Below are 17,073 nucleotides of genomic sequence, written 5' to 3'. Positions count from 1 at the left end.
AGAGGTTTAGTACATCTCTGTTGATCATCTCCATAATTGTTTCCATAGTTTTACATACAAGACTAGCGAGACTTATGGGTCTGCAGATGGCCCACATTTGTGCAGAGAGATAACTGTTGCCTTTTTTCCATTCATGAGGCATGAAACCTGTTTGGAGGCTTCAGTTGAATAGTAATTCCAGAGGCCCTGACTGGTCATTTCATGTTATTTAGAAGGCATCCTGGGATTTTCTCTGGGCCATGCAGTGTTCTTGGTCTTGGAGCATTAAATGGACCAGTTAACCTAGTGTTAGTAGGGGGAGTTATATTTGAGGGCATTTCCTGAGGGCAGGTTGAGGGGGTAGAGAGGGGTAAACTTGGAGCTGAATTATCAGCAAAGAGGTTTGCCAAGTCTTCAGTTCAGTATAGGTGGCTCCATTTAAAATGAGCTCAATATGCAATTGTGTATTGCCTGAGGTTAGACATAGCTAAAGAATGCTTTGTGGTTGTCCATGGCCTGGAAGGCCAAACCTACCTCAATTTGGGCTTTGGTAGACTTGTCCTCGGAGTTGTTGGTTTAGTTTGATTAGAGTGCTTTCATATTGCTGGGTGCTGCACCTCCTCATTTTTGCCATGATTTTCTTCCTCCTGTTATACAGCCCATTGATTTTGTGATTCCACCAGTGTGGCTTGTTCGAGTTAGTTCTGTACTTCGTCCTGGTTGGTACAGCGACCTATATGCAACTATTAACTTGGTTGTACAGGGCTTCTATGAACAGCTCTGCAAAGGCAGCAGTATTCTCAGGGTTTATGGGGGGCTTGGAATTTTGCCAGGTTTTCACTTAACAACTCAAGGTTAGCCTTAGAATAGGTTCCTTAATATTCCAGGTTGAGCTGGGGGTCCAGATTTTATTTTTTACTTTTAAGGTCAGACCACAAAACGTCTCCTTTGAAGGGAAGGCATTACAGTAGGGGGTGTGCAGCACTCTCCCATATTAGTGAGGACCAGTTCCAGTATGATTGCACCCCTGGTTGGTGTACTGACCATCTGCGCCAGGGAGTTTGTTTACAAAATCCAGGAATCTCTCCGTGTATGTACATAGTACAAGATTCACAGTTAATAGTGGGGTAATTAAAGTCAACCATGAATAACGGTACTGGGTTGGATGGTTAGTGTTTCTAACTAGTTTAAATACATGGTATGGGTTTTTCCTGGGTCATAGAGGGGAATGTATAGCTTGCAAGGAAGTGGTATTGGGTTTTTCCTATGGTGATTTGAACATGGAGCAGCTCAAGCATATTGTTCTGTTTGACCAGCCTTGAAGTATATTCATCTCTGATGTAAATAGACACCTCCACCTTTAGTCCCTGCCTCTGAAGTAGCTGGCCTAAATGTGTAGAAGGAATAAATTAGCACTGTTGGTGTGCTCTCCGGGGTTTTAAACAATGTCAGTGACCACACAGACACCAGCATTCGCTAGGGTAAAAAGAGCCTCTAGTTTTTTTGTTTAGACTCCTAGCATTGAACAGGAACACCTTTCGAGAACTCTTAAGCAGCACCATTAAAAAATTTCACAAACTTTTTCGGCACTTTTTATCATGCTCTTCCACAAAATTTTCAACTTGCTTTTTGTATAATTTAGGGCACTATTTTGGCTAAAATGCTGCAACATATAACTAACAAAGGACTGCAATAGTTTAGCAAAATGCTAGTACATGAGAAAAGCCAGGTATACAATTTTTTTTAAATTATTCTATACCTGTTTTTTTCATTTCAGGCTATATGTTAACTATCACATGAAACTGGAGTTAAAACAGGCAAGCAAAGAGCTTTTCAATGACAGATAACTGAAAAGGTGAGAGAAAGAGAAACTATTCCCCCATTCTTACAGATAAGGCAATATGCATGACACATATATAGCCTATTTTTCCTGCTTTAAAGCCAACTCTAAATGTTAATTTAAATACATGTGAGGTTTAAATGACTGCTGAGCACATGCTTAACAAAATGTACAGAAAGGAGTGTCAATGCCTTTGCTACGGGGTCATTTTCATTAAGGCAGTGCTCTTATTACAGTTTCTAGCCCTTGTATCCCAAAAACTGAAGGTTTGGGAATTAAAGGTTACTGCTAAATTAGTCAGGACTGAGCAACAGATAAACTTGCATATAAATTCATTTTTCGACAAAAAAACAGCTCAGGTAATTACGTTTCCACTCTATCTGTTCAAGTTAGACTACCCAAATTAATGCTCAACAATGAAAAGGTACTTGCCAAAGTTTAGTCAGCACTGTATTTTAGGAAGACTCGTAATGAGAGCACCAACACATTGGTCTAGTGAACTCCGACTAATACAAACTGTAGTACATATTGTAACAAACTTTTAGAGGATAAAAGGGATTGGGTACGAAAGACTGCAACATTGACAATTTTTACAAAATATATTTCTGTATTTTTTGGTGTCTAACCCGCGGTGGTGGTGCTGCGGTAGCATTGTCGCCTCACAGCAAGACGCTGTCCGGTTCGATTCTCAGCTAGAGCGTCTTCTGCATGGAGACCTTCGTGAATGGGCATATCTTTGTTGAAGGTTGCGAGTCAGAGCTGGTAACTCTGTATGTAAAAATCAACTAACAATCATTAGCGGACTGGAGTTCCGCTGTGGTTACCCCTAACTGGGAAACGCCGAAAGACAGACATATTTCTGTATTTTTTGGTTAAAAAAAAAAAAAAATCTTGAGAGTTTTCTAATGGCCCTGCTCTTAAGTAGCTTGCTGTACAAAAGATATGGCCATGTTCAATCTAGAAACAAGCCGGCCTACCCCTATAAATATGAAGGGATGTTATCAGTTAATGACAAGTTCTTGTTTATCTAATGAATTGAAAAATGCTAGAACCATCTGAAATTCATGCAATGACAGAAATATGCAAAGCTGATGTTATCTGTTTCAGTGAAAAAGGTCCGAAACCCAGAATGTTGTCAAACCAGTTTGCACTAAATGTAGAGTGCTGTTTAGGGAAGGCCAGAATGGTCTGAATGTATAGTCATTCTAAAACATCAAACAATCCAAAGCTAAAATAGTAACTATGCAACCCACCAGCCCCACAGCACATAAATAGAGACAGTAAGGATTCCAATAGCAAAGACAAATACCTCCACATTTGTTGTTCATGTGGTTGCTCACAAAATCACCAGAAAACAAATACTGGTCGACAGAAAGGAACATATAGAAACACTGACCTCTCATTTAGCTTATTTGGCTCCACTTATCTCATTATTATCCTAGGCAGGAAAGGAAACACACTGGAACTATCAAAACATGACTGTATACTCGCTAATAAACCAAACAATGCCTATAACGGGCATCGCTCAACCAGCAAAGGGGAGCATACTCCTGCCACAAGGAAGACAATTTAAGTAATCATCCATTAACTGCACAGAATTCGACACAAAACTAGGTTTGTATATAAACTAGACAATACCAAGTCAACCGTTCTCCAGTTCTAGTACTGCAAACTAAAACAGCAACTCAGCAGATGGCCTTTAGTCCTGGCCCTAAAAACTGTGCACGAAACACTGCACTACACCATCCTTAGAGTACTTGATTCCCTGGTTCCTCAGACTAACAGAAAAACAGCATGCTTCACAAGTTTTAATGGGGGGGGGGAATAATTTCATTACAAAATATTAAATCCCAAAACTGGGGAAAAAATAAAAGTAGCCCAGTTTATCACACATGACCAAGTCCTGCAGGCACTCTCAAAGGCCAAAATGCAGCTTGTGTGGCCTGACAATATCCCAGTATGCATTATAAACAGCATAAAACAAGATATTTATATGCCAACACTTTTAAACCTCAGCCTCCAAACTGGCTTCATACCAAGTGAATGGAGGAAAGCAACACTCATAGCCCTGAACAAGACACTGAACTTGTCCATTCTTTCCATGGTCTAATGATGAGGTTTGGTCAGACTTATGGGATAGTAATTATCATGGAGCTAATCAATAAGGGCATAGGAAAACTTCCAAACACTTGGCCCCATCCCAATTTGGTTTTGTCAAGGCATGTCAAAAGTCAAAGCGATGGATGAAGGAAGACCGTACACAATGCAGACCTTGACCTGGCCAAGGCTTTTGATACTACAGTAAACTCTCGGTCAACAGGCACCCATGGGGATTGGTAGATGCCAGATAATTGTAGTTTCTGGTTGCTTGAGTGTTGCTATTAAAAAATAGGGGTTCCTATGAGTTCAACGAAAATGCATTATGTCGAATGCGTATTCATCGACATGTAGAGAGAACAGGCAAAACAGCAAAGCGGCTGTTCAGCGAATTTTTTCCCTGTGAAAGAAGTCGCTTGACCGCTTCATTGTTTTGCCGTGTTCTGAAGTGTAGTGTGGTCCCTTGTCCGGTACAGCTCCAGAGCATGACTGTACAACAGTTACTGACCTTAGGGTTAGGGTGCAGATTAAGGTAAGTGCATATGTATGAAAGTATTTACTTTTGTATATTTGATGTTAAATGTATGGTTTTGAGTTCCGTGTGTATGTTTTTTCAGTTGTTTACTTTTTTTTTGGGGGGGTAGAGTTAGGGTTAAGGTAAGTATGTGTTTGGAGCGGTTTATGTGAATGTGCGAGAGCTACTGACCCTAGGGTTAGGGTGCGGGTTAAGTTAAGTGCATATGGTTTAAAATGTTTTCGTTAAATGTATGTTTGGGTTATGTGCATATGTGTATTTAGTTGTTTACTGGTTTTTGGGAGGTATAATTAGGATTTGGTATGTGTTTGGAAGTGTGTAATGTGTTTTTTTTTTTTTGCGGGGGTTGGAACAGCCATTTCTTTCCCTAGGAAAGAAATCGTTGTTCTTTGGATTCAACATTTTTCAGCTTTCACTGAAAATGTGTCGATGTAACATTGTTCGCCGTTTTAAAAAAAAGTGTTAGATGTTGCAATATAGACCCAAAAAATAGGCCCAACTAATACTGTACCATATACTATTTGTTTGGTATGACTTGTTCTTAGGTTAGGAAGAGAGGGAATGTATTCCCATCTTCATTTTTAAAACTCAAGCTCTAAACACTTAAGGTATGTTTCTGCTGGGGGGGGGGGCAAAGTGCAACACATGAATATTGTACTGTATTTCTTTTTCTGGTTGCTTGAGTTCCGATTAACTGAGAGAGTTTACTGTATACTCCACTCAGGCATTGCAGATAAAAGTTTGTCAAACTACAACTCTGTCATCTGATGGATTGGAAACTGGCACATAGATGGGACACATTCAGGATAAGGCTAGTCACCTCATCTAAAAGGCCCATCAGGAGTGGGGTTCCACAGGGCTCTGTTCTGGGATCTACTTCTCAGATGTCAAAAAGCAAACAAAGGACCTATAGTTGACCAAGTCTGTGCACTGCAAACGGCTTGCCCGAAATAATGGGCATCAAAGTCAAAACTACAATGCTAAAAAGTGCATTATTTTCTTATTTGGAAAATCACCCTGGAAAATTATCACATTGAAAATATACCCCTAACAGTAGACTCAGTAGTTGGGGATTTGGGAACTTATACCGATAGTGCCCTAGCTTTTGAACATGTGCCCAATGTTGTGCCGTTGTTTCTACATTTAGCAACCTGTAAATAAAGGGATCGCATCTAGGTCCAGAGGGGTTATTGTCCCAGTTTACTCAGCTTTCGCTAGGCCAGAGCAAAATGCCCCTTTTTGTACGTACCCGTCTAGACATATGCAACAACTGGAGCATCCACAAAAGGTGCCTTACAAAAAAACAGTAGGCCTAAGGCAGGACCTACATGGACTGCCTCAAAGCCCTGTCACTAAGTCTCATACAGACAACTAAGAGGGGACCTTTGCCTGGCTTAGATGGCACCCACAGATCATACACTAATGGACCTACTGAATATCAAAAAGTAAAATTGTATTATAAATAGCTGGTCTAGAGACCTCAACCTCTTCTGCAGAATAAACAATGCTTTACAGGGGCAGATGCATATCCCAGAGGATACTGCTACTATGCAACAGACTCCCCAGATAAATACATATTTTTAATAGATATTATGCAAGTGTACAAAAGAAGAAACTTCTTGCCAAGTAAAGCACCCTTATCAACAGCAAAGTCCCAAAACAGTTCACAAAATAAGAGGTGCACCATCGACTGAAATGAACTCACATGAATGTTAAAACTGCACACTTTATTCACAACGAAATACAGGTTCCGGAAAGTAAGCGCTTTCACGTCCTTGCAACGCTTCATCAGATATTATGCAAGTGTAACTTGGACCAGCAGATGGGAAATAAGAAATTTACAGCAAAACAGAATAACCAAGCATGGCTAAAATCCAATAACCAGGTTTAATAAATAGAGAAGTGCTTTCACGCCTACACAGAACTTCCTCAGATCAAAATACAAAGCTAAAACATAATACACATTTATACAATCTCATATTAAGAACAACCCAATAATGATCTAGATCACATCACCAGAGTGAAGAAAAAAAAAACAAGTCTCATTTAAACCCGAATGTTCATCAGCTTGTAATTTGATTATCCATTTAAAATTTATGCTACGTCTGTAATACTGCTATCTCCAACTCTCCAATCCTTATTTAATATTTGCAAAACTAAAAATCTGAAAGCATGACATCGTCCACTAATAGCAATGTGTTTATCTAAAGCACTGGTGGATTTCACTTTTACATACATCACCAAGATGTTCTAGCACTAGCACACGTTCTCCCCAACATAAAAACATGAGCAACATTACAAAATAGACCGATCGTATTACTAATCCTGCACATGTCAAATAATCAGGGACATAGCAGTATTAGTGTCTGGATGGACAAAAGAATTCTCATCTGAAATAAAAGCACAAGTGCAGGAGTGGCACGCCAAAGTGACAATTTGAGTAGAAACTACTTATAACTTGGGAGTAAGGATAGCACAAGGGTCTTTTCAAAGATTTATTATTTAAGCAAAACTTAGGGTTCTCTCAGACTTTTGATTTCTTCATCGATCTGAAGGATCGACAAATTTTCTTCATATTATCAAACCAGCGAGATGTCACTAGAGTAGGTTAGCTGTATCCTCACAATGATGCAATTACCCGACTCATTGGCCAATACAGTCTATAAAATAAGGCTAGACTCCACCTCTACTAATCTAGGAAACATTCCTCTTACCAGAAGGATGCTCATAGGCCAAAAAACTGAAAAGCTGCTACTGGGCAAACCTTGAAATACTGTGTTAAGATATTCTAAAGGAGACAAGAGGAATACAATTTAGCCAAAATCAACTACCACTCCATCCACAGTGACCTATAGCATTAGCTGTTTAATTGTTCTTAAATTTGAGATTGTATAAAATGTGTAGTGTTTTAGCTTTGTATTCTGATTTGAGGAAGTGCCGTGTAGACGTGAAAGCTCTTACTCATTAAACCCAATTTTTGAACTTTAACCATGCTTGAATATTCTGTTTTGCTTTGCTGCTACTTGGTTTTGTTACAGATATACCTTTGTCTCCATTATTGCCTTGTTGTGAATAAAATTGGAAATTTACCCCAGGACTGACCCCCTAGCCTCCTAACTGACAGAGGCAGTGTTCAACTGAAACACCTTACATTAGAAACACCAATACATTGGTGGCGAGACCCAAACAAAGTAGTCGGCTATAAATAAGTAGTATTTAAATATAGTTATAGCAAGTATTAAACATCTATGGGGTAACACAGCTGGGTGGCAAATGGGAAACACAGCTAGGTTTAAAATGTCCTGTTAAGGATGACAGACTAGTACTCACCTACGAGCCTATAAGCAAAACAAAACAAAAAAAAGCCACCCATGTCATAGTGAAAACAGTTTACTCTCAAAACATGGATTACTCATGAACTAACACAACTGGGGAAACACTACAAAAAAAAAATGGAAGTAACGCACACCAAGTTAAAGATTCAGGCCAGCATCTTTGCAACAGGTGCAAAAATTTCTGCAAATGGGAAATGCAGCTATAGTTGAATTCCAGAACAGCACACAAAGCAGAAAAAAAGTAGTCAGGTCTGTCAAAACTGCACTAAACTGTAGTCCATCTAATATGAGCTCATGAAATTGCTGCTCTGATGGAGACACTAGTGAAGCCCTCTGCATTTAAATGGTTTATACTAACTTTACCATTTGAAATCACTCAAAAATGACAGACCTCCTATCACTCAACTAACACAACAAATCTCCTACACAACAGCACTAACTCAGACACAAAAACTCAGCCTCTCATTCACCAGGTCCCAATAACATCTTGTAAAAGTATTTGATGACAGAATTGTTAAAATTAATCACACAGATTCTTGACTGAAAACTGTAGAGCACAACTCTACAGTTTACAGGAATTGTTCCCATCAATAAAGAACATAAACACGGCACAGTAAGCTACAACAGAACTTCACCATGGGCTGAAATGATAGAAAACCAGGTCAGTTAGCCAACTGTCTCACCCATAACCTGTTTTTGCTCCCTTCACAGGGATGATCCTACACTGATCAACAATGATCTACTTGACAGACGCCGGGAAGGGGAAATGAACAGCTGTACTGAACACTTAAGGCTTAACAAGTCTTCAACAAAGACTAACTTGTACGACACAGGGTATCCAAAGGGGGTCAGCAACTCACCATATTCATGGGTCCCCAATGACCCAGCATGAAGGATACAGCAAATTAAATGCGGCAAACATACTTCAAAATATAAATCACCAGTGGTATCTAGTGTACTGCAACGATGGGTACCTGGCCATCTTAACACCAGTGTTACTGATATGCGGAAACACACAGGACGGCCTAGTTTCTGCAGAATGCTGCTTACTGTAACAGTTTGTTCTGCAATATACATTTTTGTCAAATTGGTCTTTTACTAATCTGCAGCCCTGGGACTCTAATTTTGACTTTGTAATGAATGCCAACAAGTAAAAAATATATGCTACGTACCTCTCATACTCAGCTGCGGTAGGCACTTGGCTTACTTCAGTGCCTTGGAAGCATCTTCTACTAAAATGGCTCTAGAAAAACATCTGTACATTTGTAAATTTACATCGGTGACAAACTCACACATACATTCACTTTCTTACATACAATGTGAACCAAACGCCTGAAAACTAGAAGACCTAAACAGTTCTCAATTCAGTCAGCACACTAAATGTTAGCAGCAGCTGTACCAATCTCAAGAATACTCTTTGGATCCACTACCCTGAATGACATGTCTGCTTACATATGGAGCAAAAAGTTCAAATGTACCATAACAGTACAGCCAGATTTACTAACAACTCAATATACAGCATACCACTTATCCAGTTTAAGGCTACTGAGATAACTAGATCACAGCTGCATATAAGTCACCCAGATCTTTTGGTCATACAATAAACTTTACAACAGCAAGTGCCTTGTATTACTAAAGCACTTTAAAATGGTACACTCCAAGCAGGACCTTACGATCAGCCAACAGTTCTAAGACAGATACACATAGGATACAATATATAAAGGGATGCTACTTTCTCACTGTCTCCAGATGTTAGTACACCCTTCCTCACAATGTGTGTGAGCAAAAGACTGGAAATGTACTCAGACCAAAGGCTACCAGCTGACTTGCAAACCAGCAGACTAGCAGATGCACCATTTCAAGTCATCAAATACATCAATCACATTTACCGGTGTTTTTTCTTGGACTTTCCCTTGTCAGTTATCCTCCTCAGTCTTTCTTTTGCCCCCCACCCACCCTGCTCCTCCTTCCAAGCTATGCTTTCAGGTTGCTCTCCTATTTGCAACTGTTCTTACTTGGCTGGCTTTTACTGTTCCCTCTCAATTACAACTACCATTTAGCTTTACTGTCTACACCTCTAGTTTTACTAGTTCTACCTCATGCTGACTGACTATATTCTCCAGTTAGAACGATTATGTTGAACTACAAAAAAAGTTCTATCCACTGTATGCTGCATGGCAATGTATGGAGCCATGCTAACTCAAACGAACGTTCTGTGCTTAGACATATCAGCAACATGCAGAACCAGGGTTCAGGCTTTAGGACAACTCTGCACTCCAAATTCTCCCAGGCTGTTTAGCACCTTCCCCCAACCATAGAATGCACACAGCCACTTCCCTCTGCAGATCCAAAGTAGCCACATCAAGATAGACAATACACAACTATAAGACAGACACCATCTCAGCTATACCACAGAATGGGAGGCTAGGGCATTATAGAGGAAGGACCCACTTCTACTATGGTAAGTACATAAAGTTAACATCCATCCTCCATAACCTGAAGGACATGGATCAAGCTGTTCCTAATGGGCTGTCCCTTGGCCACCACATCCCGACAAGTAGTACCAAGGAGACTCATGACCCAAATATCAGATCTAATTTAAAGCCTTTCACAAGCCTATTCAAGGACAGCCAACTAGCAGCTGCTCAGATGTTGTACAAATGTGCAATTTTGAAATAAAAGCTATGGCTAACTATTGTAGCTTAATAGAATGAGTCCCTCAAACTCCAAGTTAGGGCCTATTATGTACAACAAAGTATGAAAAGCAACCTGGCAAGGTAATTTTGGAAGCTCTCATACCTGAGATCAAAAGAAGCAAACAGGCGAGCATTTTTTTCTAAAGTATTTTGTTCCAAGTAGTCCATTAGCTGCCTGTGGACATACATGCAGTGTAACAAGATCTCCACATGGTTACAGTAATAGGGAAAGAAAACAGCTGTGGTAGCTACCTTTCATAAGAAATGATTTGTTCTATGGGATACCCTATACTTGTAGGGTAAACAATAAAGGAAAAACAAAGAGCAAGTAACTCCGTAATTATCCTGGAAAAAAATGGCAAGTCACCATGGAAAGTATTCCAGGACAGTATTAATTCCACTGTAATGGTTGGCTCAAAAGGAAATCGGACTCAAATCAACTTCAAGACAAAAGTACAAGTCCCAGTAAGGTAATTATGTAAGAGACCTTACGAGGAATAGATTCCTTAAAGTCTTGAGACTTTTACAGAAGCTAAATATGGATCATCTTGACCTTGTTGAAAACCTAAAAGGGCAGCCATATGCGCTTTTTTTTTTAAACAACCTTCACTAAAGCCAACTATACCCTCCTGGGGGGGGTTGGCATAAAGGATTTCCAAGCCCCGGTCCCCACATATGGTCTTGGCAACTATACTAAAGTACACGCCAATGCCCCGTACCAACACATACAAATATATAAACTGGCTGCGCCAGATAGGGCACAAGTAAGTCAAGACAAACAAGCCACCATGGTGGACATCTCGCTTAAACTATACAACAAGAGTAAGAAGCTGTTGTCCAAGAATACTGAAGGGAGGTCCCAGCACTGAAAAGTGCCCCCTAAGCCTAAACAAACAAACTTACATCTTCCAAGAGCAACTTCAAGAAAAAGTTAGCAAACACAGTTAAGGATGACCATAAGCTTCCATTGTCTAAAAGGCAAGACCCAGACATGTGCTGAACTAGTGACAAATTATAATCACACACACTGGTACTGCAGAACTTGTAACCTACTAGCGGACAGGTTTGGTGAAATATTTCTCCACTTTATCCCCTCCAAACATATCACAAACCATACCTTCAACAGCTCCCAACATCCTATATATCTAAATAACAGGTCATCAAAACTCTGTCCAAGGCAAAAAACACAGCCTCTATGGGTCCTGATGGCATCCCAGGCTACATTCTAAAACTAAAACAGGAATTAGCAACCCCCTTAGGCACCTCATTTAATCACAGCCTGAATACAGGATTTGTCCCACCTGAATGGAAAACCGCGACAGTTATCCTCCTCCACAGGGGTGGCTTAGCAACAGATCCAGGGAATTCTAGACTCATAAGCCTGACCAATTCCACAAACACTTATGAAAGAACAGCAAATTCGAAGTAAAACACAAAAGAAATCAGCACCATGCCAGTAAAGCGTTTATTGCGATCTGGTACCTCGGCTTTTCGCCTTCAAATGGAACAACACAGTGGTGCCAGTCACATGCTGGCAGCAGTATTGAGAGTCACATAGCCAGTCATTAAGTTCACTACATTACTGCTTCTCCTTTTAAAAAAATGGTGTCCATTTATTCACAGCTACCAGGTGAAGAACCATGCATACTGAGAAGCAGTCATCCAGACAATAAGGGATTTCTTCTCCTCCCTTGGCAGCTGATGAGTACATTTAGCAGCACACGGGCCTTCACTGTGCTGTCACACTCGTAATGAAATCAGTGACACAAAACAGGCACGGCACAGAGAAATACTCTCACCCACACACTACACACCAACTTTCTCTCCTCTTTTCAGGAGGTGTCAGCAATGCACTAGACCAAACCACCACCCTACCCAAAGGTGGGAGAGCCAGCTTCAGCTACTCACTACCACCCTCCCTTGCAAGCTCCTTCAATGCATGGGTCTCATCATTCTGGACTTATTTGAGTCATAATTCAGGCTTTAGTACTCTGAGCATCACAGCATGGAAAGTGGTCTTGGTCTAATAATTTAACAAGACACATACTGCATTAATCGAAATATACCTGCAGACAACCACAAAACACTTACACACATGACAATTAAAAAATGGAAAAGCTACTTACTAGTCACTTCCAGGATGATATGGTGGGGGACTGTCAATTGGCCTTGAGGACATGACTGACGTATATAAAGTTTCCCTTCCTCAGGTAACAATTTTTCCAAATTTTTGACACCTCCGTTGACCTAAAAGTGACAGAAAAAAATATCTGAAAACAAATTTCACATGTGTATATTGTCTGCACAGATGGACTTTGGTATTCATCACATCTAACCAAGAGTACCCTACCAGCAAGCTGTGTGAATTCAGTGATCTCTCAAGAGGTGACCTGCCAAGAAATACGAGTCAACTGGTACTGCTCGACTCAAGCTGGGAGAAGTCCAAAATGACGATGCATGCCAGAGAGTCAAGAAACATCAATAAACAACAGGCGATGTCCCAGAAATAGTAGCTGGCACACACAGACAAGTAACTGATGACATTACTTAGTTACATGGTGGGAGGGGGGGTGTGTGTTGGAGATCACAATTGTTCGGCCAGGGGTAGCGAACTTAAAATTTGCTATTTTATTACACAATAGCTTATTACTATCAAAGAACTAAAGCTGTGCAGAAACCATGCAGAAAACCATATACAACATTCACAATCTTTCATTTATAGCTGAAGTACTGGCTTTCAGCATTAATAAAGCCATGAAAATATTAGTGATCACTTAGCAGTATTGTTTGATCTTTTCTTCTTTTGGCTTTTCCCGGTTAGGGGTCACCACAGCGGATCACCAGTCTGCTCATGATTGGCAGGAGAGACTTATACTGTGTCTAGTTGCCATCCCGGCACCCAACCTTCCACAGAAGGCACACACACATACACTCACACCTAAGGCCAATTTAGAGTGTCCAATCCACCTACAGCATGTCTTTGGGATTTGGGAGCAACCCGGAGCAGCTGGAGGAAACCCACACAAGCAGGAGGACATGCAAACTCCACACAGAAGGTATCCCAGCCAAGGATTGAACCAGAGAACCTCTTGCTGTGAGGCGGCAATGCTAACCACTGCACCACCATGGCCACCCACTTAGCAGTATTGGTTGATAGCCATGTAAATTCACACCTAAGGCCAATTTAGGAGTGTCCAATCCACCTACAGCATGTCTTTGGGATGTGGGAGCAACCCGGAGCAGCTGCAGGAAACCCACACAACCAGAAGGAGGACATGCAAACTCCACACAGAAGGTATCCCAGCCAAGGATTGAACCAGAGAACCTCTTGCTGTGAGGCGGCAATGCTAACCACTGCACCACCACAGCCTCCCACTTAGCAGTATTGTTTGATAGCCATGTAAATTCACCCAATTCCAACAGTATTTTTCAGCCACAGAGCATGAAGCTAAAACACACAGTAAAATAAGTGTATACATACACACATTGGTATGCAATTTACAAATAGATATCACATTTCTCACACAGCCAAGAATTTCAACATAGCTTGAAGTGTCAACAATGCACTTTTCAAAAGTCCAAACTAATACAAAATGAAAACTTTATCCGAGCAGGCTAGTCAGTAGTTTCAAGAAGCTTATTTTCTTACCACATCATTAAGAGGTCATATCATCGCATCTTGTGTTGTGCTTAGAGACATCAAAATGTTGGGTCAGGGATTTCTGCTGGCTTACTAAGCAAGCTATTTCAGGGGACATTCTCATGAAATGGAAAGACTTGCAACCTACTGACAGATTAATTAAACTGAAGGCATGCAAGGTATAACCATCTCCTGAAAACAGTGAAATGAGTATAGTCACCAATTCAGAAAAAGTTCCATCAAAGAAGGTAGAAGACAAAGCATTAAATGAGCAGGCATTTAACCCATAGAAATGATTTTAATGCGAGGAAAAGAGTTTCAGAAATGGATTCTGAAGATGTTATGCATTGTGTTACCATAAACTAGTTTCCTGTAAAATAGGTGAAAAATTTGGAAAGAGAAAACAGATGCATTTTTACATCAGATCTCCTCACTACAAAGTACTGAGAGCTAAAAATATAATAGACCACGAGTCACAGTATTACCAATGCCCATAAACAAAACAGAAATAGTCCCTTTCCATGTGGACACTTCATGGCGTTTTCCAATATAAAGAGTTTGAGCAACTCCAAAAATGAATGCCACTTTGCTTTCAGCTGGTATTTATGTGGGATAAGATTTTATACACACACACACACACACACACACACACACACACACTGCCTATTGAAAAACTGGCATATGGGACAGTCAAAATAGAGTAAATGAGCATTTAGGGAATGTGAGGTACAGAACCCAAATTCAGTGGCACTTCCAGTGCACTGTTAGAATGAAAAAGACAGAAATATTTAAAAATAGAGGAAGTACTATAAACGCAATCAACTTTGGGAACCAAACAACAAACACGCTTGTCTTTGCAGAAACACTGTGCTAGGGTAATTAGTTATAGGACTTTACTACACAAGTTTATTTGTAATTGACTGTTTAATCCTGAGAAGGAGAACAGTCAGGGTATCAGATTGAGGGAACAGTCAGGGTATCAGATTGAGGGAACAGTCAGGGTATCAGATTGAGGGTACAGTCAGGGTATCAGATTGAGGGTACAGTCAGGGTATCAGATTGAGGGCAGTAAAGACATTTGCTGCACTGTCTTCTACTTGCTGGTTTAGCTTGTGACAGACATTAATAAAGCTCCATGTTTTATGACGCAGACAGTTACAGTATTAGGACAAATGGGGTCCACCTGTATGTCCACATTTGGGGTGAAATTAATACTGTTCACAGCACAGCCTAGTAGGACTGCGCATATCAAACCAGTGAGCAATGGACTTGAATTTGTCTGGCATCCTGAAAGAAAATGAGCTCAACTAGACATTTACAGCACCAAAACAAGGTGGGGGGGGGGGGTGGCACAGAAAAGCTACATAGGTTAAAAAAATAAATAAAATCAAGACCCTGGTACACCAGAATCTTCACTGCATCATACCTTAAACCTCCTCTGAAGGAGAACCATTGGAAATATGCAAATGGCCCTTAAAACATACAAGTGTTCCAGCTCTATGGCATCTGAATGTCCACTGATGTGTTTATACTATGGAATTCAGACCATTAAAGCAATTAAATTCATTCTGCTGAAAATACAGACAGAAGGAGTAGCATGGCCTTAGTACTATGAGTAAGACTGGACAGGCTGTGGTATGCCAGAAATAACCTTGTAAATAAATATTTAACTCCTAAATCAGGAATTTGGAACATGCAAGACTTAACAGTATTAGTCATCAACATTACTAAATGAGAATGAAATCTCTGCTGCAACAGAAGGATACAGTCAATCCTTCCTACAAAAAGCATCAGTACATTATATCAGTGAAGTATTGATCATTGTAAGAGACAGAAGAACTGGAAGAGGGATCTGTAGAAAAAGGGAAAGAGCAAATTACATAAAAATAAATGGCTGCAGTCATGACCTCCACCACGAGGCTTTGTCATGGTTAATGAAACACTGCATTTGTTGGCAGATAAGTCTACTTGGTCTAATCAGTCTACCCAGTATCTAGTCCTGAGAACAAGTAAAACTTCTACTAACACTGCATGGACATCATTTTTTTACCTTTGCCATACATTCTTTAAATTTATCCACGGTTTTCTCAAGAAAGTCTGTCCATGCATATAGACCCTCCCTCTGGTGAGACAAATTTTATTTTCTACATGTGTTAACCAGGTAAGCACAGTAAAACACAAGTGTACCTTAAATTTCAGGGATGACCTACGAGCACCATCTGGTTAAGTACCTTGATCAGAGCCACTTGGCACTCAAATGAAGGTGGAATGAATAAAACCCTGTAACCCTGACTACATGAACCAGATTGTTAAACAACTCAGCCTTAATTCTCTGCACTAACTGCCACAGATATCTCCTCATGTTATGCCCACTTTCCCTTCGCTTCAAATTGTATATACACTTGTTCCCTTTCTACTGTCATCCCCAACAGCACCACCTCCCAAGATATACAAATCAAGTTACTTTATCTCCATCATCTACTGTAAACTGCATAATTTTGTTACCCTTTTGCAAAACTTCACTCGGGTAAGGCCTCCAAAATTTTAAACAGTACTCATGACATGGTTTCACAAACTGCGCAGGTGAACAACTTCAAACCTACCTCAGAATTCTGAGGAACACAAATGCCTGAATTCTGAAAGTCATAAAGCAGAATCTAAAAAGTGTTAATCTAAAAATGTTTAGATTACATGAAATTTCAAGGCAGCAATGCACCTTGTACCCCCACCAACCTTGTACAAAATGATTCTAAATGCAACGTTATACAAACTGTCGTTTCGTATAAAGTATTCTTTAATACCATGGGTTGAGTGACCTTTGAGTTTGATTTATTAATATATGATAACTAGATAAGTGGACTGATCAGACAACCCTTTTAGGCCAGGACAACCAAGCGCAATGTAAGAGAGTGTAGGGCTAGCCAATCAAAATAAGCCATGCAAGTGCAAGC

General features: G+C 40.2%; 1 protein-coding gene across 3 annotated transcripts in view; it reads right to left on the bottom strand.

The window, feature by feature from the left end:
• LOC122801867 (occludin-like) overlaps positions 1-17,073 on the bottom strand; it is a 171,592-nt gene that overhangs the window by 129,966 nt on the left and 24,553 nt on the right. For all 3 annotated transcript variants that reach the window (XM_044071526.1, XM_044071528.1, XM_044071527.1), the window contains exon 2: positions 12,609-12,729. In XM_044071526.1, the coding sequence (XP_043927461.1) occupies positions 12,609-12,661 (53 nt within the window). In that variant the 5' untranslated portion in view covers positions 12,662-12,729. The remainder of the gene's footprint in view (positions 1-12,608; positions 12,730-17,073) is intronic.

Source organism: Protopterus annectens, chromosome 5.part0 (genome assembly GCF_019279795.1).
Source record: "Protopterus annectens isolate FY-2018-M chromosome 5.part0, PAN1.0, whole genome shotgun sequence".
In the NCBI taxonomy this organism is placed as follows: Eukaryota; Metazoa; Chordata; order Ceratodontiformes; family Protopteridae; genus Protopterus; species Protopterus annectens.
Note: the sequence above shows the minus strand (reverse complement) of the source record. Positions and strands in the feature narration are given on the sequence as shown.